Source organism: Nannobrachium achirus, assembly GCF_963921795.1.
Source record: "Nannobrachium achirus genome assembly, chromosome: 6".
NCBI lineage: Eukaryota > Metazoa > Chordata > Actinopteri > Myctophiformes > Myctophidae > Nannobrachium > Nannobrachium achirus.
In genome coordinates, this window is record NC_137815.1 from 23,346,989 (window position 1) to 23,372,273 (window position 25,285).

General features: G+C 42.3%; 1 protein-coding gene across 2 annotated transcripts; it reads left to right on the top strand.

Moving 5' to 3' along the window:
- The first annotated feature begins 801 nt into the window (after window positions 1-801).
- edem1 (ER degradation enhancer, mannosidase alpha-like 1) lies at window positions 802-23,517 on the top strand. Of its 2 annotated transcripts, XM_080728961.1 has the most exons (14): window positions 802-1,234; window positions 1,834-2,099; window positions 6,492-6,564; window positions 7,601-7,704; window positions 10,286-10,457; window positions 11,725-11,908; window positions 13,013-13,187; window positions 14,482-14,602; window positions 16,807-16,977; window positions 18,577-18,650; window positions 19,365-19,461; window positions 20,817-20,999; window positions 21,968-22,012; window positions 22,566-23,517. In XM_080728961.1, the coding sequence occupies exons 1-14, from the start codon at window positions 989-991 to the stop codon at window positions 22,653-22,655; spliced, it is 2,001 nt and encodes a 666-aa protein (XP_080585087.1). In that variant the 5' UTR covers window positions 802-988; the 3' UTR covers window positions 22,656-23,517. The 2 variants fall into 2 exon arrangements, with proteins under 2 accessions (XP_080585087.1, XP_080585088.1); XM_080728962.1 differs by lacking the exon at window positions 21,968-22,012.
- The last annotated feature ends 1,768 nt before the right edge of the window (window positions 23,518-25,285 follow it).

The following is a 25,285-nucleotide window of genomic DNA, read 5'->3' on the forward strand; positions in this document are numbered from 1 at the left end:
TGCACTTTTTGGCGGCGGTGGAAGGGGGTCCCTGGAGCTCCGGGCGTCCCTGGTGGGGTGGAGGTTGTGGATTGGCAGGCAAGGAGTGTGTGTGCAAAGTTTGGCATGGATTGGGGTAACGGTGGCGGAGATATGAGTTGGGGAAAAGTGTGACATGACGGACAGACTGACTGACAGACTGACTGACAGACTGACTGACTGACTGACTGACTGACAGACAGCCGGTGGAGGTTTTGGTAGTAAATGCGACCTGACGGTCGCAATCAAATAATGTGTTTTACATAAGTCGGCCTCCTGGTGGCGCAGATGTGAAAAATGCACGGCAGAGGTTTTTCCTTGGACTCTGGGAAGTGTGCATACAAAGTTTTACACAATTCTGAAAATACCTGTTTCATTTAATGACTATTAGAGATACTGTGTACCGATTTGCGTGATTTTTTGACACAATCTGTAGAAGTAGCCTACTGTCCAAAACTCTGTTCGCTGCTTGCGTGCCAACGGTGCCGGAGATTAGCTGTCCACAAACAGAAGGACAAGGCGGGACGGACGGACAGGGGCAAAATCAAGTCATGACAACTAGTATAGGGAGTATATCGAGCCCACACACCGACACTAGCATATCTCATGCTGGTGGCTGCATCCTATTGGAGCGCAGGACAAACGGCAGGCATGCCACGATACCCAACCCAAGTACGCGTCACTGCGTGAGTGACGGGCCACTCGGGCCAATCACCGAAGACCCCATACCTGTTTCACGTACGTCGCGAGGACCGGGGAGCCAATCGCACTTGAGGGTGGGAGGGGACCGCTTTGTTGACAGGAAGTGTACCAGCAGCAGCAGAGCAAAGATAGACACTTAAAACCTGCTCCGGGTTCAAAGTAAACTGCTAGGGGTTTAAGTTGCCGCTCAACGTTCCTTCCTCTGTTCTTCGACAAGTTCGCGTGAGTAAACTATGAGTTTGAAGACCGACCCGGGGCAGCAAACAAGATGCAATGGAGGTCAATAGTGCTGGGGCTGGTCGTGCTGAGGCTGAGCGTCAGCTGTGTGCTGTGGCTCTGCTTCGGGCTGGGACCCGGCGTGAGCTGGGGCTTCAACTTCCCCCTCAACTTCAACCTGCACAAGCTGGACCTGACGCTCTTTAGGGAGGAGAGTGGGGGGTCCGCGGCGGGGGTCCCGCTGAAGACCAACTCGTGGTCCCAGCGCATGCAAGGAGGAGGAGGCCACGGCAATGAAGTAGGGCTGGGCTGCTGCTGAGCATAATTGGTATTATTATCGATATACATGTCGTGATAATTAGGGGTGGGACGATTCACTTACCGATTCTATACGATCTCGATACCTAGGGTGGCGATTCGATTTATATTTGGATTCTTAATCACATTGTGATTCTAAGATTCAATGATTGTTGCGATTCCCTGTATCGTGTATCGTGATAAGTGTCGTGTGGCATATGATGCATGCCTTTAGGCCCATTCCCACTGGGCCAGATAACAGATAAAAAAAATCTTTCTCCAGATTTCTTCCATTCAAGTGGATGGTAGATATAGATAAAAAATATATATATATCTATCACAAATCTGTGATAGATATTTTTTTCTTCTATTTTTATCTTAAATATCTGGAGAGATTTGTTTATCTGTTATCTGGCTCAGTGGCGGCAATGGGCCTTTACCCTGGTTTTTAATCACGTAGTTCTTCTTTTATAAGCTACATTTTTTTTAAATCGGCCATTTAAAAATAATTCCAAAGAGAATAGATATTATCATCTCCCATATATTCTTATCACCCCAGCTGTTAAACCTGGATTTCGTCCATGTGTCACTTTTCCCCAGCGAGAAGAAGAGAGATGGCTCAGCTCTTGCCAGGGCCCTGCCGGGTCCCCTCAGAGGTCGGACTCCTACCTGAGCCTCTTCGATGGTAACCAGGACGAGTACGTGCGGAGGTACAGCTCCTTCCCGGACGCGCTCAAAGCCAAGATGAAGGACATGGCCAAAGACATGTTCATTTTTGGATACGACAATTACATGAAATATGCCTTCCCAGAGGACGAGCTGAACCCCATCGACTGCGAGGGCAGGGGACCAGATGTGCTCAACCCGTGAGTCTTCTTCACAATGCTTTTTAACCACTTAAAGAGGTGGTGCCATAGTTTTGTACTTTTTCTGTTTTTCATGTGTCTAGGAGATTGAAAGTACTTCATTAGACCCCCTGATGTGTTCTTTTTGAGAAATGATGTATTCTCTTAGTATTTGTTTGTTTTCTCTTGGAGGCTGCCACCTTGTGGCCAAAAGTGTCAGTTAAAAAACACAGATACTAAGTGTGTCACAGTATCAACTCCTCCCCAATTGCCATTCACCCAACACTGTGGGGTGTGGCTATATCAGCTGGGTCACCACCCACCATGCCATCCATGCATACTTAATGAACTGGGGGTGTGGCCACATAAAAACTCAATTGTAACTCTTTCTGTATACTTTTTTGGAAAAAATCTTCCTCCTAGTATAATCATAATACAATATAATCATGTTTTAGAGGGGGGGGAAATCATGGCACCACCTCTTTAACCCCTTTGGACTGTCTTTGTGAAAGGGGACTTTAAACTGTACATGTGGCATCGTCCTAAAATAGCCGCTCTACAAGCTCAAAACTCTGATCAAAATAGGCATTCTTGCACATTCTCTTGTTGTATTTACTTGTTGCGACCGTAGGTCGCACTTACTACAGAAAGCTCCACCAGGTGTCCGTGCGTCAGTCAGTCAGTCCGTCCGTCACACGTCAGACGTCACACTTTTGCCCTGCTCATATCTCCGCAACCGTTGCCCCGATCCATGCCAGATTTTGCACACACACTCCTTACCTGCCAAACTACAACCTCCAAGGACCCCCGGAGTTCCAGGGACCCCCAGGTCCCTGGGGGACCCCCAGGTGTAAAAAAAATACCAAATGTGCAAAAATGACCAAATGACCACCCCCACGGGGCTGCTCACGGGGAATTCCCGGGGACCACCCACTCCTGCTACTCCAGAACGGATGCAAAAGTGGTGGCGCCCCCAGTGGAGGACCCCCTCCACTGCAGCTCACATAAAATGCCCTAACTCGGCCTAGGAGCGTCCGGGAGAGCCGGGGCCGGTACCTATTCGTCCGCCAAGGCAACGCGGAGACCCCACCCCTCATTTCTCACATGGCCCTCTTCTAGCGAGACCTACGGTCGCTTATCTCCCGATTAGGGAGTCTTACTGGTAATTAATGGTTAACTACCTATACTTTACCTTGGGACCAGTTTTGCATCGGTGATTCAATGTTAGGGGGGACTCGATTTGAATGACGTCACGCGCACCTAACTTAACACCTACATTACAGGCTCATCCCGTTAAATCACCTTGCTGTGACACTAAATGTTGTCGAGGTGTGAACTTGGGGGTTGTTTGGCATCGATGCATGTCCACGCATTCGCCACGCATTAGAGCAGGGGTTCCAAACTTTTTGTCTCAGGGCACCCCATAAATATTGTTTTAATTCGAGGCACCCCTACATTATAAATTTTACTCCCAGCACCTTATATTTATAGCATATCGTTGTTGTCGGGTGGAAACCTTGTATGTCCAAAACCGTTCGTTTTGTATATATCATCTATAAAACGTACTAAACTAGAGAAAACAGCAGATCTACAAGCACACAATGTGCTTGTAGATCGGCTGTTTTCACTAGTTTTGTGCGACAGTCTTGTATGATGAAGCAGGGCTTTGCTTTACCAAAAGACGTACACATTTGAAACTTGGAGATACGAGGTTTCTTCCCGACAGTGACGATATTTTAGTGATTATGTTGTGAGGAAAACGTTGAGATAAAAGCCATTTTGGTTAGAACTGACTGAAAATGACCGGACAAATGCAACACTGCTTGGGAACCCCCTGGAAGCCCCTCCTGGATCCCACGTTGAGAAACACTGCAGTAACCACACTGACCAGTTTGATCATGGGCACACAGTAAAATCCTCCATTTATTTAATTCAACTCTTGAGTCAGTGTGTACAAAATGTAACCGAATGGACCCGTAAGTTAGAAATTGGTATGCGAGTATTTTACTGTACACACTACACAGCACTGGCTAGTTTGCCTCTTAACTGTCCCCTGAGGTTTAGCAATTTGCATGTCAGTAGTTGTAAGCAAATTAGGGACACAGGTGTGTTCACAAGTTACTGTTGACTCGCCCCGACTCTATCTTATTTACATTACACACCTGCACACAGTACACAGTGCCTCCATGGTTGAAGATCTCTAGGTAGCAATGCAATCCAGCAACATTCTTCACACAGTGTAAAACATATTGTTACTATAACATAAGGCAATGGTTCTCAACCTTTCAGGCCGCAACCCCCCAAGTTAATTATATACTGGGACCCTGACAAGCACTTGGGATGTAGGAGTTAGACATTCAATTTGGTTTGACTCAGTTCCACAAAATTATAACCGATCTACAAGCTCACGACCAGGCCTGGAATTTCGTCATTTTAAGGGCAAGGCCACTAGGCGACCAGTCAGCTGGGGCATTAAGGCCACTGTGGCCTCAGGGCATGCCATTGGTTCGAGGGGCACAAGGCCAAACTGAGGGGCAACGGCGGCCATGGCCTCCATGAAATTCCTGCCCTGCTCTCGACACCAACAATGTTGTCTCTTTGGCCATATTTGGCCAATATTTGACCAGTTAGTTTGTTGATTACTTTTTTTAAGGTCTTAAAAGTCCTTAAAGTGTCATTTCACTGTCATCTGGGGAACCCCCAAATCATGTGGGGGCCCACAAGTTACCACTGCCTTGAGGGCCCGTGTCCCAGATTTTATTTCTTTTTGAGCGGTGCAAACCGCTCCTATAAGTGGCTGTGCGTGTGTCTGTAGCCTTTTACCTCAGCGTTTTGCCATAGTAAAATGTTTGTATGTAGCATCATGTTTGTCTAGTGATGTCATCTGTCGTATGTCTGTAGCCTTTTTCCTCAGCGTTTTGCCATAGCAAAACGTGTGTGTGTAGCATAGCCTGTACATCCTAGACTTAAATCCTAGTCTGACCACCGCTCACTTCACATTGGGTCATTGGGTGTGATTTTTTTTAGCTGCCAGTGACTTTCAGCCATTCATTTCTATGGTGAAGTTCCTCCTCACAGCACCGAGCATCGCGTTTTCGGCATCCAGCCTTCTTTTTTAGGCGGAGAGCTCAGGGCACTTGCTGAAAATAATAGTAGTTTGGAGAGGAGTGCCGCTCATCAGTTTGATCCTTCTGGCTGTGTCTGACAAGCCTGTCATTTACTCCCTGACACTGAATCATTACCACAACCATGAGATGTCCATGTTTACCGTTGTTTCAGCTATACTAGGCTATTTCTGCTATAACTGTAAGTGACACAGATGACACTGTTCATGTTGACAGCAAGTTTCTGTTTTGTTAGTCATATTTGAGTCACCTGAAATGTTTTAAATAAGATTTCAGTCAACTAAATCTGCCTGAAATATTGAATTTGTCGCTTATTCTCTTTTTTTTGTTTGGCCTTAACTCATTGAATGCCATTTCAAGATGGCCCCCAAGTACCAGACTGCCACTATCCTAGATTTCTAGTGCACGGATCAATTTTTAGTGCACGGATCGTGCACGCCCATGCACCATATATGCATCATATGTGTAGTACTTTTTAACAGCTTTCAAACAAAAAAATCCGCTTGGAAATCCGTTCAGGCATTCATGAGATAGAAGCCTTCAAAGTCAGACAAAACAAACACTGCCACCTTCCAAATTTCTAGTGCACGGATCAATTTTTAGTGCACGGATCGTGCACGCCCATGCCTAGATCATGCACCATATGTGTAGTACTTTTTAACAGCTTTCAAACAAAAAAATCCGCTTGGAAATCCGTTCAGGCATTCATGAGATACAAGCCTTCAAAGTCAGACAAAACAGCCATTTTTGACATTTTGAAAGATGTGTTTGTTATGGGGCTAAACATGCAATTTCGCAATTGCGATCATGCCTAATACATTTGAGGCATTTTTAGAAATTTTTTTATAAAAAAAAATTTTGAAAATTTTTTTTTTTTTTTTTTTTTTTTTTTTTTTTTCAAAATGGCTTCCAACTCGGGAAACTCGGGCTGTGGCAGCCTGGGAGTACTGTAATAACTCGTGAAACTCGTGCCTTGGCAGTCAATGAGTTAATTGAGTCGTAATGCCAGATTTTTAGATCGGCTACCAAAAGTAGACGATCTACAAGCTCACAACACGGGCTATTGTGCTACCCAGCTTATAAACGACTTGTCTTGGCCTACTGGATCGCGTTGTGATCGTCAATAAACGATCTGTGCGAACGTTCTGGACACGATATCCATAGCGCTCCTCAGCTCATAAATAGCTTTCCGTAGACACAGCCCCTTAAGATGTACTCATTGTATTCATGTGCCTATTCTACCCTCAACACTTGCGTTCAATTTGTTGTTTTGCCTTTCTCATTTCAGGTCAAACATCAACATAAATGACGTTTTGGGGAACTACTCCTTGACACTAATTGATACCCTAGACACCTTACTGGTAAGCTGGCTCACACTGCATTTATCTAGGAAAGAATAACAGCAAAGGTTAACACCTTAATCTGCGATTTCTCCACCTGGTTGGCAATATGAAGAACGGCATCATTTTACATATTGTGTTAATTGTTTAAGAATCTGTGCTAGTTCATAAGGTTTCATGCAAAAAATGTCAGTTGTGAGATTATTAATTTTTGCTTTAACCATGAGTACAGTATGAAATGCTGAATATGATCAAATAAATATGATACCAAATCATATTTATTGACACATTACAGGTTTACAAGTGTGAAGAAGATGGTGAAATTCCCTTTTTTCCTCATGCACGCTTCTTCGTTATGTAGTTTTCATGGGAAGAGAGAGGGCAGACGAGAGCAGAAGAGAAAAGGAAAAAAAGAACCCAGCATAGAAACGGGTCAAACCATCATTGATGTGATAGAATAGTGATCAATAGTCATCAATCAATATCAATCAATGATATCAATTGTGCAAAACATGCAGCTCTAAGTGCTAGATTAAAAGGAAGCGTACAAGAAATACAAAGTGGAAATAAACACCAGATGAGTGGAAATAGTGGCTTAGGTTAACCATTTATTTCCTTTTTTTGGACTGGGTGTTTGTTTTTCTAACAGGGAGTGTGTGATATAGGTCAGCACTAACACGTTCATAGCTTTATAAACAAATAGGACTTTAAAATTGATTCTGGATGACACCGGGAGACAGTGTAGTCTTACTAAGAGAGATTCGATTTTTGTGTTTGTCAAGTATTCCCCCCCCCCCCCCCCCCCCTTTTTTTTTTTTTTAGAAGTCTAGTTTTGTCAGTAATGACTCCCTATAGTATTATAGCATGTGACTTTTATCACTAAATTGTCATGTTCACCTTTGGGGGCCGGGGCACATATTATATGATGATGATAAAATTAGATGGACTTGATCCTTGAAAAACATTCTGGAAAGATAAAGGAGTACAGTAGAGACAGTATAAATTGATAGTTATTTTGTGAAATATCGGTAGCCTACAATGTGACTTCTCTTCACAGGTCCTTGGCAACGTGACAGAATTCCACAAAGCTGTGCAGTTGGTCATAGATACTGTATCTTTTGACAAGGACTCAACTGTGCAGGTGTTTGAGGCCAACATCAGGTAGAACTGTCAATTCTGTTACAATATGTATTTTGTGTTCATGTTAACATGTGGGCAGTGAGGATATTAAAAGTGGGCCCCGAAATAATTGGCAAAATTATAGATTGTAATGATAATATAACATTATTATTAAACATTAATCCATTTAGAACGGGTACACATTTTGTGTATCATTATTTTATGCTTTAACTCATTGAGTGCCTATCCCGAACTAGTTCGGCTTTATTATCGCATCCCAGAGTGCCAATCCCGAACTAGTTCGGCTTTTTAAAAAAAAATTTTTTTTTTGAAAAACATTTTTTTTTTTTCAATTTTTTTTTTGTCCTCTGTTTACAGAGGACGATATTTGCTGATATTTACCATCCACTCCAATGCAATCCAGGATCTTTAGAGCTCATTTTCTCTGTTTTTTCTCCCATGCATGAGGTGTGCAAGGTTTAATCATGGCTAAGTTGACGAAAATCTAAATCTAAAATGCTTGGTAGCCAATAGCTAACTTCAAGCTAACTTCATCCTCTTCCTGTACATGCACAAAGGAAAGTGTTCTGGCAAGTCATGGCTCCAGGGCTTGGGCATGCATTACCAGCATATCTCTATTATTCTCTGGTCACTGGGCGCCCTCTAGTGGTGATAGGCTGGCATTAAATGAGTTAACTATTGAAAAATAGCAGATGTACAAGCTCGCAGAGCGGCCCCCGAGTGCCGCGCTGCGAGCTTGTAGATCTGCTATTTTTGAAAAATCGTGAAAATTAGAATTTTGACCCGATTCTATAAGTGTCTTTTGAATCCTTCTAAGGTTTTAAAAAAAAAACATGTTTCTATGTCAGCAATCTGGCTAGCCATCGTCAAAGAAAAGGTCCTTTTCACTTAACTGGAGCTCAGTTAGTCTGTTCTTGAGAAACTACTATGTCAGTGGTTCTCAAACCTTTTCATGAGAAGGACCCCCAAAATGATATTTATTTGGCCACGGACCCCCATCTCAAAATATTTAGTTCCAGGGACCACCCAGAAGCAAAATTTGAGTTCGCTTTAAAAATACATATATTCAAAGATTTGCAGACATTTTCATGACTTACGCGTGGCACTCGGTGCCGCGCTGTGAGCTTGTATATCTGCTATTTTTCACTGGTTAAAGCATTCAATAAGTCTAGGCCTGAATGGGTTAATACCTTGAACAATCATTAAAATAAACATGTTCTGAAAATGCATGCGACTCACCCATCTGACCACTTAACACGTGGACAGATGGATGAGTCACATGCATTGTGGGCTGCGAACACTTGAGATTTTCATGCGGTCCCTGAGCCAGAAAAGGTTCTCTATGTACCATTCAAAAGTGACAGAGTAGTAATAACTCCCACGTTTGTCCTATAATTATACTACATTGTACTATTATTACCGGTAATGTATAAAATGAGTACTTCAGAATGGAAGTGTTTCAATGTTAAATAAACCCCCCAGGAATCAATGGTCAATAAAGCCAAATCTAATCTATGATGTACATTGACTAAATCTTGCAGAGTTCTTGCTTGCATGCACTAGATCTTGCATAAACCCCTTGAATCCATGAATCCACTGAAAAAAAGAAAAGAAAAAAAAGAAGACAATAACACATATCGTCATTGTCGGATGGAAACCTTGTATATCCAAAACCTTTCTTTTTTATATTTATCATCGTAAAAATGTACTAAATTAGTGAAAACAGCCGATCTACAAGCACACAACACCTCGCGGTGCGAAGCGCCGTTGTCGGGTTGTCGGTTACCACCCGACAACGACGATATGCTATTGCTATAACAACAATATTCAGGTCAGTTCATCCCATCCCATGCCCACGGCTAGAAACCACAGGTGCTTACAGGAAGAGATAAAAGCACTGATTGTGCTATGACGTGCTACAGTATGTTGGCAAAGAGGTTCTCTGTCATTGTAATTACCTCACAGTGGGACAATGTTTCATGATATGACTACTGTAGGTTTCAAGTGCATTGTTCTTTGACCCTGCTGCACATCGACTGTCACTGTCCTCTTCTCTGTCACAAGACAGCATTTGTTCATAAGGACCCAAAAGGGTGAAAGATAGTTATAGTTATCTCTATAGTTATCGTGCCCAGTGGGAATGACGCTTTACAATATACAATTCAGGCATTTTGCAGTCGCTCTGGTCTGGATAAGAGCGACTGCTAAATGCCTAAATTGTATAAATTGTAAATCTGAATATGCAGTGTAAGGATGAGTTCTAGTCAACGACAATGATCTTGTGCGCCGAAAACGGCAGATCTACTGGATCACGTGTTGCATTGTGATGGGTTAGGTTGTAGATCTGATATTTCCAGGGCATTGTCATAGAACCGCGAGGCGTTGTGTGCTTGTAGATCTGTTATTTTCACTAGTCTTTTGCGACAGTCTTGCATGGTGAAGCAGGGCTTTACTTAACAAAAAACGCACACATTTGAAACTTGAAGATACAAGGCTTCTGCCAGTGACACTATGAATATTATAGATGATGGTTTATTGACATTTACTCTGCTTAGAGTCCAATGTTTGCATCTTTGTCTGTTTTTTATTTTTATTTTCTTAGGATCTTGGGAAGCCTGATCTCCGCTCACATTCTGCTGACTGACCCTAAACATCCCTTTGGTAAGGTAGGCCTGGAGGGCTACGACAATGAGCTCCTCCACTTGGCCCACGACCTGGCTGTCCGTCTGCTGCCAGCCTTCGAGAACACCAGCACGGGCATTCCCTACCCCAGGGTGAGCCGGTGTTGGATTTTGACAGCAAATTTAGATTTTAGTTTTACCCCTGTCTTTTGAATAAAAATGTAATTTGGTTTTGGTCACATTTTCATCTGAAATGGTTTGATATTTTGTCAACTAAATATCATGAGATTTTAGTTGATTAAATCTACTAGGGATCGACTGATTATCGAAACGGGCGATAATCGAAGTCGATATTAATAACATTTATTAATATCGCAAAATATCGATATCGAAAAAAAAGTTTAAATAAATGTCGATATATTTTTTTATATATATATATATATATATTTTTTTTTGCATCTTGGTTACTGATTTTCACAGATTTCCTGCTGCGGAATACGTTTTTAACACTATTCTAGTATGTGGCGACTTGATGTGAGCCTCACATTCAGGATGGGAAAAATATATAAATTAATTAACCACTATTTCAAATTGGGGGATAATTTTTTTTCTTTTTTTCTTTTTTTACTTAAAATGCATATCGGTTCATAATATCGGTTATTGGCCTCTTTGATCACGACTTATCGATATCGGAATCGAACATGAAAATCCCATATCGGTCGACCCCTAAAATCTACAGTTGATTTAGTTGACACATGTAGTGGCAGGCCATGCATCCTACGGCGTGCATGGTCTAGACAAGCTCATTGCGCAATCAATCAGGAAAACAGAACTCATGGAAATGTCCTTTCACTTTTATTTAGTTGACACATGCTGCAAATAGGAAACGTACATGTTTTTGCCATAACCACCTGAACCCTACTGCCCCTACTCTGGCCATGTCATAATAGACGAACAAACATTTGGCGGAAATAGTTCGCATTGTGAGCACCCAATTATTAATAGTAGTCATATCACATGTAGTGTTATGACTCAGTAGACTTCCTTGTTCCTTGAATTGTATATTTGAAACTTGTGAGAAACCAATGTAAAAAAAATATACATGCGTTTAAGCTTTGGGAGTGAAAATTATGGAATGGTTTTAGTGACTAGATACATTGTGTAGTAGCTCTTTGTTGAGAAGAAAGAAAAAAAAAACACAATAGAATATGAAATAATTAAGGATTAAAATGTAATTCTTTAAAACTTAAAGGATAGTCAATAATAACCCCTGGGCTTCGGCCTTTTTGCTCATTGATTATACAAATCCTTTGTGTGAAATGGCTTGGGGAATGAATGATGTGACATTCACACAATGTTGTCAATTGCTGTCCTTCATAATGTACGACCAAAATAAACCATTCATTCATTTGATTGCCAGGTGAACTTAAAGACTGGAGTCCCACCCGATAGCATCAATGAGACGTGCACAGCGGGAGCCGGCTCCCTATTGGTGGAGTTTGGGATTTTGAGCCGTCTGATAGGTGATTCCACCTTCGAGTGGGTGGCCAGGCGGGCTGTGAGGGCCCTGTGGAGCCTGAGGAGCAACCAAACCGGTCTGCTGGGTGAGCACGCCTTCTCACTTCTGTCACCAACGCACTGTTCCATTCAGTGGTGGAAAGAGTACTCAACTGTATCAATACTGCAATGTAGAAATACTGTTACAAGTAAAAGTCTGGAATTCAAAATTGACTTGAGTACAAAAGTATGAAGAATGTCCCATTTCAAGTTTTCAAATGTGAAGAAATCTTTTGAAAATAGCAGATCTACAAGCTCAAAGTGCGTCACGACGCATTGTGAGCTTGTTGATCACCAATTTGGGCTGGAATGTACTGTATATAGGGCTGAAGTGGTTTGTGTACGTTTAGTAATAATAATCAAAATCTTCAATGTAACTAGTAACTAACGTTGTCAAATAAATGTAGCGGGTTAAAAGTACAATATTTGGTTTCCGAGATGTGGTAGAGCAGAAGTAAAAGTGTTGGAAATTGGGAATACGCAAGTAAAGTAGAAATACCTGAAAATCGTACTGTACTCAAGCACATGTACTCTTTTACTGCTTCGGACGTTCCCGTTCGCCCCAATTTTCAACCCAGCTCGTTGCCAATACGGCTTGTTCTTTTTACCTTGTCTGATGACTGTAAGCTGATGATGGGTCGCGCCGCCGTGTACAGTAAAAACATCTCCCGTAACGCTGCTCTCAAAAATCCACCGCCCGTAAACAATAATGGAGTCCCAAATCACTTCCTGGCTGTTTTCTTTGGATCTGATCTAGAAAATGCATTTCTATGCTCTGAATGGATGGCAAGCGGAGCGGCCCAATTCACATTAATCTTTGCATAAGGCTGCCCTCTGCCGCCAGCTTGGCTCAAGTACACATATGAGCGTCCATTGTAGAAAGAATTAGTTTGAAAATTATCAATAGATAATTTTCTATAACATCGCAAAGGTAAGCTGCTTTTTGCTGGCACCAGCCCCAATAAATAAATAATAACATCTGGCAGTAGAACTGTTAATAGTTACTCTCCATCATTGCAAACAACCCCTTTCTATTCCTGTCACTTCACCTCTCTCTCTCTCTCTCTCTCTCTCTCACTCTCTCTCTCTCTCTCTCTCTCTCTCTCTCTCTCTCTCTCTCTCTCTGGTCTTCCTGTCATAAAACCCTCCAGGCAACGTGGTGAACATCCAGACAGGCCAGTGGGTGGGCAAGCAGAGTGGTCTCGGGGCCGGCATGGACTCCTTCTACGAGTACCTGCTGAAGTCTTACATCCTGTTCGGGGAGAAGGAGGACTACCGCATGTTCAAAGCCTCCTACGAGAGCATCCAGAATCACCTGAGAAGAGGGTCAGTCCTTCAACACAATTAGGGATGGGACGATATTTCATGTCACAATTATTGTGACCAAAGATATTGCGATTTATGATATTATCGCGAAAATCAAAATGTCCCCTCCATTATCCTGGGGTTGGAACATTTAACAAATAAATAATAGCAGATCTACAAGCTCACAATGCGTCGCAACGCATTTTTTGGCAAAGACATTTGGTAGAGAGTGGAAAAAAAATAACTGTATCAAGTAGTTATTTCCAGGTCTGTTTTAGAGGGTTTAAATGCTACCAGATATGCAGCTCGGCAGATAAAAGGTGAATTGATCCCAGTGCATGACGGTGGATAATTTCACGATAAATTAAAAATCTCCACGATATGATAATTGTGTGTTTTCAATCACGATAAAAGATAATGACAATTATCGTCCCATCCCTAAGGGCTACATGTGTTAGGGCGTTGTTGTTTGGGACAGGGAAGTGAAAGGTTTTTGCACATTGGTGCGTTTTAGTTGCGTTTTCAAAATCCTTTGACCCATCTTCGTGTGGTATCAACGCTCAAAGAAACGTGTTTGTGCGTCATGGAGTGTGTGACGCACCGCCCTTGGGGAGGTGCTTTTATATGTCTTTTCAGTGCCCTCTGCACTGATGACAAAACGGCGCTCCGGGGAATTTAAAACGAGTCCACCCACTTTGATTGTACTGAGCAACTCCCAGGTGTAAACTATGGGTGTGAGGCAGGGCGTTGGCTGAAAGAGTGTATCCGTGCTCAGCGAATATTGCCGCTGTTGGGTAGAGACTGTGTACGTCCAAAACCTCTCCTTTTTTTATTGTTATTTAAAATATATTTTAAGAAATGAACACCTGAAACATACTCTAGATTTGAGTCATTAACCGTTTATTTTATGCTTTAACTATAAAAAATTGCAGATATACAAGCTCACAGTGCAGCACTGAGTGCCGCGCTGCGAGCTTGTAGACATTGACCCGATTCTCTGCCATCAAGCTCTGACATCGCTGTGATGTCAGGGGAACCACACTAACAGAATCCCTTTTATACCCATATATGGAGATCCCTGATGTCATCAATATTAAGCCCATATCTAACAGGACTTTGTATGGGAATGCCCAAATATGGAGGCCACATCGGCCACATACCACACTTACAAAATCCATTATTATGGCCAAAACAGCCCTGGCTGGTTCTACAGACAAGGATCTCCATGTATGAGCATAAAAGGGATTGTATGCATGTCAGATGTTGTTGTTGTAAAGCCTCTGTTTGTGTTTTGTGTTTTTGCGGGCGTTTCCAGAAGGGAGTCGTGTAACGAGGGAGAGGGCGACCCGCCTCTCTACGTCAACGTCAACATGTTCAACGGTCAGATCATGAACACGTGGATCGACTCTCTCCAGGCCTTCTTCCCCGGCCTGCAGGTAAGAGTGTGGGCATTCACAGGGTTCCCACGGTCATGAAATTCCTGGAAATATTTTGAAATTAGAAATATATTTTTCCAGTACTGGAAAAGTTTTGGAATTGATCAAGGGTCCTGGAAGGTCCTGGAAAAAATAGCTATGCATTGTCTTTCGTAATTGATTTTGTTAATACTGAAATGACAAATTAAACATTGGCCAAATTGTCAAATATTAGAGGCAGAAATTGTGAAAATAGCAGATCTACATGCTCACAACGCCTCGCGTTGCGAGGCGTTGTGAGCATGTAGATCGGCTATTTTCACAATAAAACCGTGTTATACGAAATTCCTCAACTCTCTTCAAATATGATTATTTCAGGGGTCACGGCCTGAAAAGGTTGAGAACCACTGGCATACGCTACCTGTCTTTGGGCATTGCGCATAGGAGTAAGCGTCTCGTTATTGAGCTGAATTATTGTTAGATAGTCCTGGAAATCGGGTTAAATATTCTGGAAAAGTTTTGGAAATGAATTGGTAAGATGTGTGGGGGAACCCTGAACCTCTTTCATATCAAGGTCCATTATTTGTCTGGCGTTTGAACCACGGGCCACAATTTGATGAGATGTAGCCTCTCAGACCCAAAACGTAAGAATATTTTGTTATCGTCGGATAAGATTTTGTCCATAACAGGCAAACGTTGATATAAAATAAAATAAAAAATGTCTAATTAGCCAGTAGCTATGCCCCTCCCAAAAAGCTTTTGTCCAATGCTAGCTTAAAATAACTTCCTGCTTGCCAAGGATTGCCTTGGCAACAGCCTTGGCAAGCTGCCGGTTGCTAAGCTAGCATTGGACAAAAGTTTTTAAAGGGAGGGGCATAGCTACTGGCTAATTGTGTAGACTTCTTGTAAATTAAGTAATGCAGATGTTTAACAACAATTTAACTCTTGAGAGCGTAACATGAAACCACATTGCGCAGAATGTGCAGGCAGCTTCCAGCGCCGCAGCCGAGAGTGACCTACAAGCTCACAACGGTTGCATCTGCGACGCGACGTGAGCTTGCATGTCTGCTGTTAACCGGAAGTATCCCGCAAATAATGCTACAGTAAATTCTCGCGGAAACAGGTGAATAAGGGTCCATTTGGTCATAACTTACCTGGGGACCACCGGGAAGTCCCTCAAGGACCACTGGTATGAGAACCACAGGTTCACCACAAACTTAGCTATGATGACTAAATATTGACAGACAAAAGAAAAAAAGAAGCAAAACCCTTTGGGAGAGACAATTCATTTTATGTTTGGTTGCGCTCAGAGGTTGTGCTCTATAAATAGCCTATTTACTGCTGGATTAAGAGTGACTGCTAAATGCTTAAAGTTCGCGACAAATTTAGCTTCAGCCATTATTGGAAGATTAGAGAATTTGAAATGGTCAAATATAATTGCAATATGTTGTTCAGAAACATCTTCCATAAAAACGGACTCCGATATTTCATAAAAGCATCAATCTATGATTTCTTCACCTGGTTGGCAGTATGTAGAACAGCAGGAATTAATGACAATAGATATTGTGTAATTGTTTGTGAAACAGTGCTAGTGTTGGGCTCACCTTTCACAATGTTTCACAAATCGCACATTAGTTGGCCAATGGCCATACACGTGAGATTTTATTTTTGCTTTAACCCATTTAGGCCTAGAATTATTGAATGCTTTAGCAATTGAAAAATAGTAGATCTACAAGATCACAGCGCTGCACTCTTGTAGATCTGCTATTTTTGAAAAAGTTGTGAAAATGTGTGCAAATCTTTGAATATATGCATTTTCAAAGCAAACGTTTGTAACTCAAATTTTGCTTCTGGGGGTCCCTGGAACTAAATGTTTTGAGATGGGGGTCCGTGGCCAAATAAATATCATTTTGGGGGTCCTTGACATGAAAAGGTTTGAGAACATTGAGACATAGAAACAGTTAAAAAAAAAACGTAGAAGGATTCCAAAGACACTTATAGAATCGGGTCAAAATTCTTCAAAAATAGCAGATCTACAAGCTTGCAGCGCGGCACTCGGTTCCGCGCTGTGAGCTTGTATATCTGCTATTTTTTAATAGTTAAAGCATAAAATAATGATACACAATAATGTGTACCCGTTCTAAATTGGTTCCAGCACATTCAGCCATGATAACTGGGGACATTTGTGTGTGCATTGTTGTTAAGCTAATGGCACTGTGCTCTAGGTGCTGAATGGTGACGTGGAGAATGCCATCTGCCTGCATGCCTTCTATTATGCCATCTGGAAGCGTTTCGGGGCTCTGCCGGAGAGGTACAACTGGCAGCTGCAGGCTCCTGACGTGCTCTTCTACCCGCTGCGCCCTGAGCTGGTGGAGTCCACCTACCTGCTGTATCAGGTATCCATCCACACCTCACTTAAGTAAAAGTACTAGTAAGACGCCTCAGGGCGACAAGCGACCTCGCCCTAAAGGGTGAGGTTGCGCCATGTCTTGGCCGTCTGGCCAGTGATGTATATCGGACCAGTTACCCATATATGGAGACTCCTAGTACCCATATATTTTCACTGTCGGGCAGAAACCTTGTATCTCCAAGTTTCAAGTTTGTACGTTTTTTCACCAAGTAAAGCACTGCTTTATCATACAAGGCCTTCGCACAAAAGTAGAGAAAACAGCCGATCTACAAGCACACAACGCCTCGCAGCGCGAGGCGTTGTGTGCTTGTAGATCTGCTATTTTCAATAGTTTAGTTCATTTTTAAAATGATAAATACAAAACGGTCTTGTATGTCCATACAAGGTTTCCACTCAACAACGACGATGTGGAGATCCATGTATGGAGATATGCTGTGAGACCCGAAACATGCCGCACGCACATGTGGAACAGTGTGCACGTAACGGGCGATTCAGACAAGTGGTCTTGAGTCTAATATCAAACTTTGATCTGAATTATTTTTCTGTCATCCCACCCTTCCTACCACATCTACCAGCATCAACACAGGAAGAAGTGGTGCGGCTCTGTGGCTTGCACTGGAAATTTAAGAATATTTTAATTTGTCTAAAAAGAAAAAAATGCAACATGCCAATATGAGACACCCAGACAAAAATGACATACCTTTTTTAACAGGATTTGCAGCACAAAACTAAATATATTTCTGGTAATTGTAAAATTTTGTAGGAATATTAACACATTTATTGCCACCCCTCGAGTTACCCGAGCTAGAGCCAGTGTCTTCTCTTGCCACTGCCCGAGTTGCTCGAGTTGTAATTTTATCATAATTAATGATTTTACATTAATTACTTACAGTACGTCGTTCCGGTCCCGTGTGAATCAGTAAAAGTCTGCGATTCGATTACAATGCAAGTTGGGCGTGCATGTGAAGTGAAGCCCGGCCATAGAGAATCCATTATATGCCCAAAAAGAATCCTTCATTTTCTCAAAAAGAGACTTTTCAATCCAAAACATGCATGTTTACAACACAAATCCCCTCTCTGTCTGCTTGCGGCTATGTTGAACTGTCATGTGACCCACGCTGGACCAATCGTGTGTCTAGATCGGTTACACAAGGCCCCTCGCTGCAGGAAAGATCCAGCCTCCCCCAGCCAATCACAGTCAAGCAGCAGCGGTGATTGCGCAATCTCACTGGCACTGAGGAAAACATTAACCCGTTGTTGCTGGCGGCCGATGAAGTGTGTAACTAGAGACTCTCACCTTTCATATGGTGCATGCCAGGTTTGACATTCTCACACCAACACAGAATTAGGAAAGAAAAAAAAAAAGAATGGTGGCAACGAAATGGGTAAGTCGATTTTTAAAGGTGGCAGTAAATGTGTTAACCACTTTCACGTCATAAGGGGGGAAAGATGTAAAAATAGTTGAATAGGGCTTAAGTGGTTAATGATTATTGTCTTCATTTAGCCTTTTTTTTTCTCATCGGAAAATATTGTCTTATAATGTCAGTGACTATGTGTGAGTGAGTTGTTGTCTCTTTCCTCCAAGGCCACCAAGAATCCTTTCTATCTCCATGTTGGAATGGATATTCTTATCAGCCTGGAGAAAAATGCCAAAGTCAGGTATGGCTATGGGGAAAGGGGGTGGGGGGGGAGACATCTTTTTGTTAGAACTAGCGTTGTTAGTGGATTTTTGATTTATTCCTGGATCAATGGTTCTCAAGCCTTTTAATTTCAATGACCCCCCATAACTCTGAGAGTGTACAAATGGAACGTCCAAAACCGGTTCATTTGATTCCATTTGTACACTCTCAGTGTTACAGACCCTAAGGGTTATTGGACCCCACTAAAAAGAACTACCGTCCTAGATTAGTTTAAATTACATACTGGTGTCTGATCAGTACTGGTATCGACCCGTACGCAAGTAATTGGTGGTGGAATCGGTATCGGGAAGGAAAGATTGGTATCGGTACATCTCTACTTGGAAGAAGGGCTGTCACGATAATGACATTTCACATGACAATTAATTGTCACTCAAATAATTACGATTAACAGTTCTACTGCGATTTAATTGTGTTTTTGTCGTTGACAATTACATTTCTGTTTGGTTTGAAGTTGCACATGGCAGATATGACACATAAAAGAACATTGATAGTGGAAATAACCGATCTACAAGTGAGCTTGTGGATCTGTTATTTTCACTATTTTTGTGTGAAACATTTTCAACATGGAAACGATTATGACAAAATAATCACGATTATGTCAAATAATTGCGATTAGACGTTTATGTAATAATTGTGACAGGCTTACTTGGAACTAAGCGGTGTCATTTTTCAGATGTGGATATGCAACCCTCCACCACGTGGTGGACAAGTCCAAAGAGGATCGCATGGAGAGCTTCTTCCTCAGCGAGACCTGCAAATACCTTTACCTGGTACGTTTAGATCCTGCTTTGTCCAGAGCGAGAAAAAAAAAAGATCACGCACACATGTCCTATAAAACGATAAATAATCAAATCAAAAGAACAATTAAAATTTCACAAAAAATATACTGTTAGAAAGCTACAATCCAGGACTTATTTGAATGAGCAAAATGTTATTTTAACCATTCTCTGCTGTAGAGTATTAATACAGTATAGCAGCACGTCTGCAGGGGTTGCAGGTGGTGTCCCTAACTCATGCAATTTGAAGTAACTTGTTTCGGCTTTGTAGGACAGATAATAATAATAATAATAATATCTGGGACTTGTATAGTGCTTTTCTGAGTACTCAAAGATGCTTTACATTTGGGCCTACGGGGGCTAGGGGGAGGGAAAGCTAACAGCAACATTTTTATTAGGAAAAATAATTAAGAAAAGAGTACAAAAGAGATAAAACATAGAACAATAAAACAAGAGGTAAAAATGTCAACTGGGAAAGGCAATTTGGAACAGGTGGGTTTTCAAGGCATTTTTGAAGGCAGGGAGGGAGGGGGTGTCTCTGATGGGTTTGGGGAGTTCATTCCAGAGGGTGGGGCCGGCTACAGAGAAGGCCCCGTCACCCCAGGTTTTCTTGGTGGTATCTTGACTTAGTGTACTGTACAATGTATGCACACATTGCAGTGTGATGTAAATGACTACCAGTTTCTTGCTGTGCAATTATGACGATGTCACACAGACGAGAGAACGTGCCATTCTGTTAAGGCTGCCTTGCAGCAGGGTTAAGATGAACTAACCAACCACCACATGCCACTTAGCGGGATTACTAATGCTGCCTGTGACGCTGATGAAACCACACTGTAGCGCTGGGCAATTTACCCAAATATCAGAACCAACATTTAGAACAAATAACTGACTTTAATATACAGTAGCTCATGTAAGTTAATAGAATAATCAAAAAGCAAGTTTCTCATATACAATTATACTGTACATATCTGTCCCATTTCCCATATTCCCTCCTGATTGGCTACCATTGCCTTCTAAATTTTTGTTTATTTATTATATCAGCAAATCGACAAGAAAAAGTTCCAATCAATTAGCCTAATTAACCACTGTTTTATTACACTTCGTTGTACAATGGCAGCGTGCAAAAAGAACCGATCTATGAGCTCACGATGCATTACATCAGAATGCATTTTGAGCATGTAGATGTGCTATTTTCACTCTAATCCTTCATTAATCAGAATCGAGGCAAAGGTTTGAAATAATGGTGATATTGACTCTGAAGTAAAATCTGCCCAGCCCCTGCCACGCTGTAACACCAACACCTGTTTGTCTGTCTGTCCGTCCGTCCGTCCCTGTCCCTCCGTCAGCTTTTCGACGATGACAACCCGCTGCACAAGTCGGAGAACAAATACATCTTCACCACGGAAGGCCACGTGGTCCCCATAGACAAGCGCTTCAGGGAGAAGCAGTGGAACGACCTGTCGCCCTACGAGGAGGGCGTACTGCTGGACAACCAGCCCACCGAGGCAGCTCACAGCAACATCAGCAATGTAAGACCATTATCCTTTATAGCCGGGCCAACAGCCCATAATCACAGCCCTCTCCTTTTAAAATTGTACGGGACATCGCTGACAGGCATGTTGACCACTGGTTGTTTAGGTCTACGCAGACCTCTCTGATGGCAGTTGTAAAGTGGTTAACTTTTGTAGCGCTATTGGACTTCACAGTCTATTTGCACTTTACTGTTTAAAAAAAAGATATAAGACCAGGGGCGTCAATTGGGTATGGCAGGGGTATGCAACTGCCATACCCTGGGTCCAGGGGGGAAAATAAGAGTTACTTTTAAATATAAATCCCTGAATGTCTCTTTGTCTATCTGTGCTGGTTATTATGTTGTTAAATTAGAGTAAAATAACTACAAATGCAAAATGGTCACTTTAAGATAGGCTATTATTATTATATTCTCCACACTTGTATTCTCCCCATCTTGACAAAATGGTATATTCCCAGGTTCCGCAGGTCAGCTGCACAGGTGCAATGCATTATTGTTAATTGTGGCATGTTTACTAACATGCCAAGTTTAGCTGCACTTGAACAACCGTTCCAGGCTGCCATATCCAGCCCAAAATAAATGTATCATGACTGTTGCTAAGGTTTGGCAACATGACTGGTGAAGGCGCGCGTGCAAGACACCAGTCATGTTGCCATACCTTAGCTTTTTCTGAACTGACGCCACTGTATAAGACGTCTCAGGGCGACATGTGACCTCGCCGCGCCATGTCTTGGCCAACTTGCCAGTGATTTATATCGGACCAGTTACCCATATATGGAGACCCCGGTATCCATATATGGAGATCCATGTACTGTATATGGAGATATTCTGTGAGAGCCCAAACGTGCTTACTAAGTTATTCGTTATGTGAAAGTCCTATGAAAATTGTCATTATTTCTGCCTCTAATATTTGACCATTTGTCCAATGATTAATTAAAAAGTCCTTAAATTGTCTCCCAACGATAGTTTGGGAAGCCTTTCCAAAGCGGGAGATTGTGGACTTCGGAAGGAGTATGTATTGGCCTTTTGCAGAAGAAATGTTTCATGCATGTTTGCTGTTTTAATCCCGTTCAGTTGCATCCTGGTCTCTCTGTTGGAACTGTGTCTCTCAGGCTACATGAACTTGATGTCTAATGGCAAATTCAGATTTTGTAAAAGACCTGGCCAAGTACTGTATAAACTGGGCATTACAATGGGCCAACAGATGTTCCATTAAGGGCTGTCCAACGTGCAGCTTTCCGAACTCAAATTCGGGGTAATGCTTTTCATAAGTTGCAACTTGCGAGTGACATCATTTTGTAGTTGAACCAGACCTTTCCGACGAGAGGTTCGGTGGTTGGAGACAGTATGGACAGCTCTTTAGATTTAGACACTTAAAGAACTTTGAGGGATTACATTGGCTATTTCCAAGTGCCTTAAATGTTTTGTTTTGTACTTCTGGGTGTTGTTTAATACATTATTAGCCTTTGGATGCTGTGGCTAAATTGTCACTTTAGAAATGTGCAGACTTACCCTACCTTCACACCCACTCTCTTCTCCGTCTCTCCTCACATCCTCCTGACAGTGTGACAGGATCCCAGAGGAGCGACGCTACGCTCTGCCCCTGAAGAGCGTCTACATGAGGCAGATTGACCACATGGTGGGGCTGTTCTGAGGAGGCAGAACCGCTCCGGGATCAACAGAGGTTCCCTGGGATACAGACTTGATGAGGTCAGAAGGGATCAGATCGATGCTGCTTTCCTAGAGCGTTTCAACCGCACAAGGATTCTGAAACCAGGACGTTCCAACAACTCTAAAGGACACGCAGATTATTCACTGTATTCATCGAAAAGTATAATGTTTTTCACCGTACTTCACGGTGGTTGGTGGGCGGGAACAAGGTGAAGAAATAAGTTGCGCCGGAAGAGGCTGTAGAATCAAACTCTGCGACAGTTTAAAGATGGCTGCTCGGTCACTATTATGGATGTGGGTTTTTAAGAATGACTGGGATTGTTTTTATTTTTGTTCAGGAACAAATTAAGCCAAAAAAGAAAAGTGTGATTCAAACTTCAGGCATGTATGCATGTGTGAGTGTTGGGTGTGAATGTGTATTGAACATTGAACAGCTGAGCTGTGAACAAATGTATCGTGTTAACTCATTGAGTGCCAGCCTATCACCACTAGAGGGCGCCCAGTGACCAGAGAATAATAGAGATATGCTGGTAATGCATGCCCAAGCCCTGGAGCCATGACTTTTTTTACAAAGGAAAGGACACTTTCCTTTGTGCATGTACAGGAAGAGGATGAAGTTAGCTTGAAGTTAGCTATTGGCTACCAAGCATTTTAGAAGCCTTATTTTCGTCAACTTAGCCATGATTAAACCTTGCACACCTCATGCATGGGAAAAAAACAGAGAAGAATGAGCTCTAAAAAATCCAATGCAATCCTGGATTGCATTGGAGTGGATTTGTGCAGTTTGTTCACAGCTTTCAAACAAAAAAATCCGATTGGAAATCCGTTCAGGCATTCTTGAGATAATCGCCATTATGTTTTACATGTAATGTAAACAAAAATGGCTGCCCTGTATGTTAGATGGGGTTGTATGGGGGTGGAACATGCAAAATCGCGATTGAAATCATGTTCACCAGATTTGATGGGGTCCCAAAAAAAAAAAAAAAAATTCAAAAAAATTTTTTTCAAAAAAAAAAAAAAAATTTTTTTTTTTTTTTTTTTTTTTTTTTTTTTAAAAGCCGAACTTGTTCGGGATCGGCACACTACGATACGCTAATAAAGCCGAACTAGTTCGGGATTGGCACTCAATGAGTTAAGAGGAACAGTGCCATCCAGACACTCATTTCGTTATAAGGTATAGACAATATAAAGGAGCTTGTTCACACGGCACTCATTTTGTTCTTACGTTCTATTTGGGGGCATAAAGGAGTAGTTCACCCCAAAATGCCTTTTTTTCTATTGATTACTCACGCCATGGAGACTTGAGTTCAATAATATTTTTTAGTGTTTGTCACAAAAGTATATTATAGTAAATTTACCCCCATTGATTCCGGATGGGGGACCCAGATGCATTTGGGGCATCCCCATCCGGAATCAATGGGGATACATTTATTGTAATCAAATTATTGTCTTAGGAATGCGACAAATACATTTTTTTCAAGTCTCCATGGTGTGAGTAATCAATAGAAAAATGGCCGCCATGGGAGTGTGGGTACACTCAGCATTCAAATCTCACTGAACATTGATGATTAGTGCCTCAGCCTGCCTGTTTACTCTTTTGATTTGCCCGGTGCATTTTGCATAAGGGCTAGCTGTTCCCACAAGCTCACGACACGTAGCACTGCGACACGTGAGCTTGTAGGTGGACAATTTTCATAGTGCCTTTTTGAACTCCATTGCTCTTTTTGCAGATCTTCCCCCCGAATTGAATTTGTTTGCCAGAGCTAGTATGTATCAATGTGTCATGCTTTCCGTGCACAATTCCCCCTCATGAAGAGGACTGACCACAATGCGATAGTCAAACTGTTTGCTTAGGCTGCACAACTTTAGGTAAACCTGTCGCAGATGTTTCTGTCAGGGGAGTGAAGCGCGGCCCATACTCCCTTTGGCGCCCAAACGTTTCCTTCGGAAAGGGAGGCGATGTAACTACGAATTGACGCCATTCCGAGCTTGGGAAAGGTGGCCCCAGAAAACTTCCTCTGAACCCCATGCACCTCCAGATGTCCTGACTCACCGAACGATAGTTTGGGAAGCCCTTCCGAAGCGGGAGATTGTCCGACGTCTGTATTGGCCTTTTGCAGAAGAAATGTTTCATGCATGTTTGCTGTTTTAATCCCGTTCAGCTGCATCCTGGTCTCTGTTGGAACCGTGTCTCTCAGGCTACATGAACTTGATGTCTAATGGCAAATTCAGATTTAGTAAAAGACCTGGCCAAGTACTGTATAAACTGGGCATTACAATGGGCCAACAGATGTTCCATTAAGGGCTGTCCAACGTGCAGCTTTCCGAACTCAAATTCGGGGTAATGCTTTTCAGAAGTTGCAACTTGCGAGTGACATCATTTTGTAGTTGAACCAGATCTTCCCGACGAAAGGTTCGGTGGTCGGAGACAGTATGGACAGCTCTTTAGATTTAAGAACTTTTAGGGATTACATTGGCTATTTCCAAGTGCCTTAAATGTTTTGTTTTGTACTTCTGGGTGTTGTTTAGTACATTATTAGCCTTTGGATGCTCTGGCTATGCCCCCCCCCCCCACTACCGAGGTCACTTTTTATACAACACTATGCTAATCAT

Excerpts from the sequence above, each read along its gene's own strand:
- edem1 (XM_080728961.1), top strand. The coding sequence starts at position 989 with ATGCAATGGAGGTCAATAGTGCTGGGGCTGGTCGTGCTGAGGCTGAGC. Across the intron at positions 11,909-13,012 it reads CAACCAAACCGGTCTGCTGG|GCAACGTGGTGAACATCCAG; the intron begins GTGAGCACGCCT and ends AAAACCCTCCAG. Across the intron at positions 18,651-19,364 it reads GAGAAAAATGCCAAAGTCAG|ATGTGGATATGCAACCCTCC; the intron begins GTATGGCTATGG and ends GTCATTTTTCAG.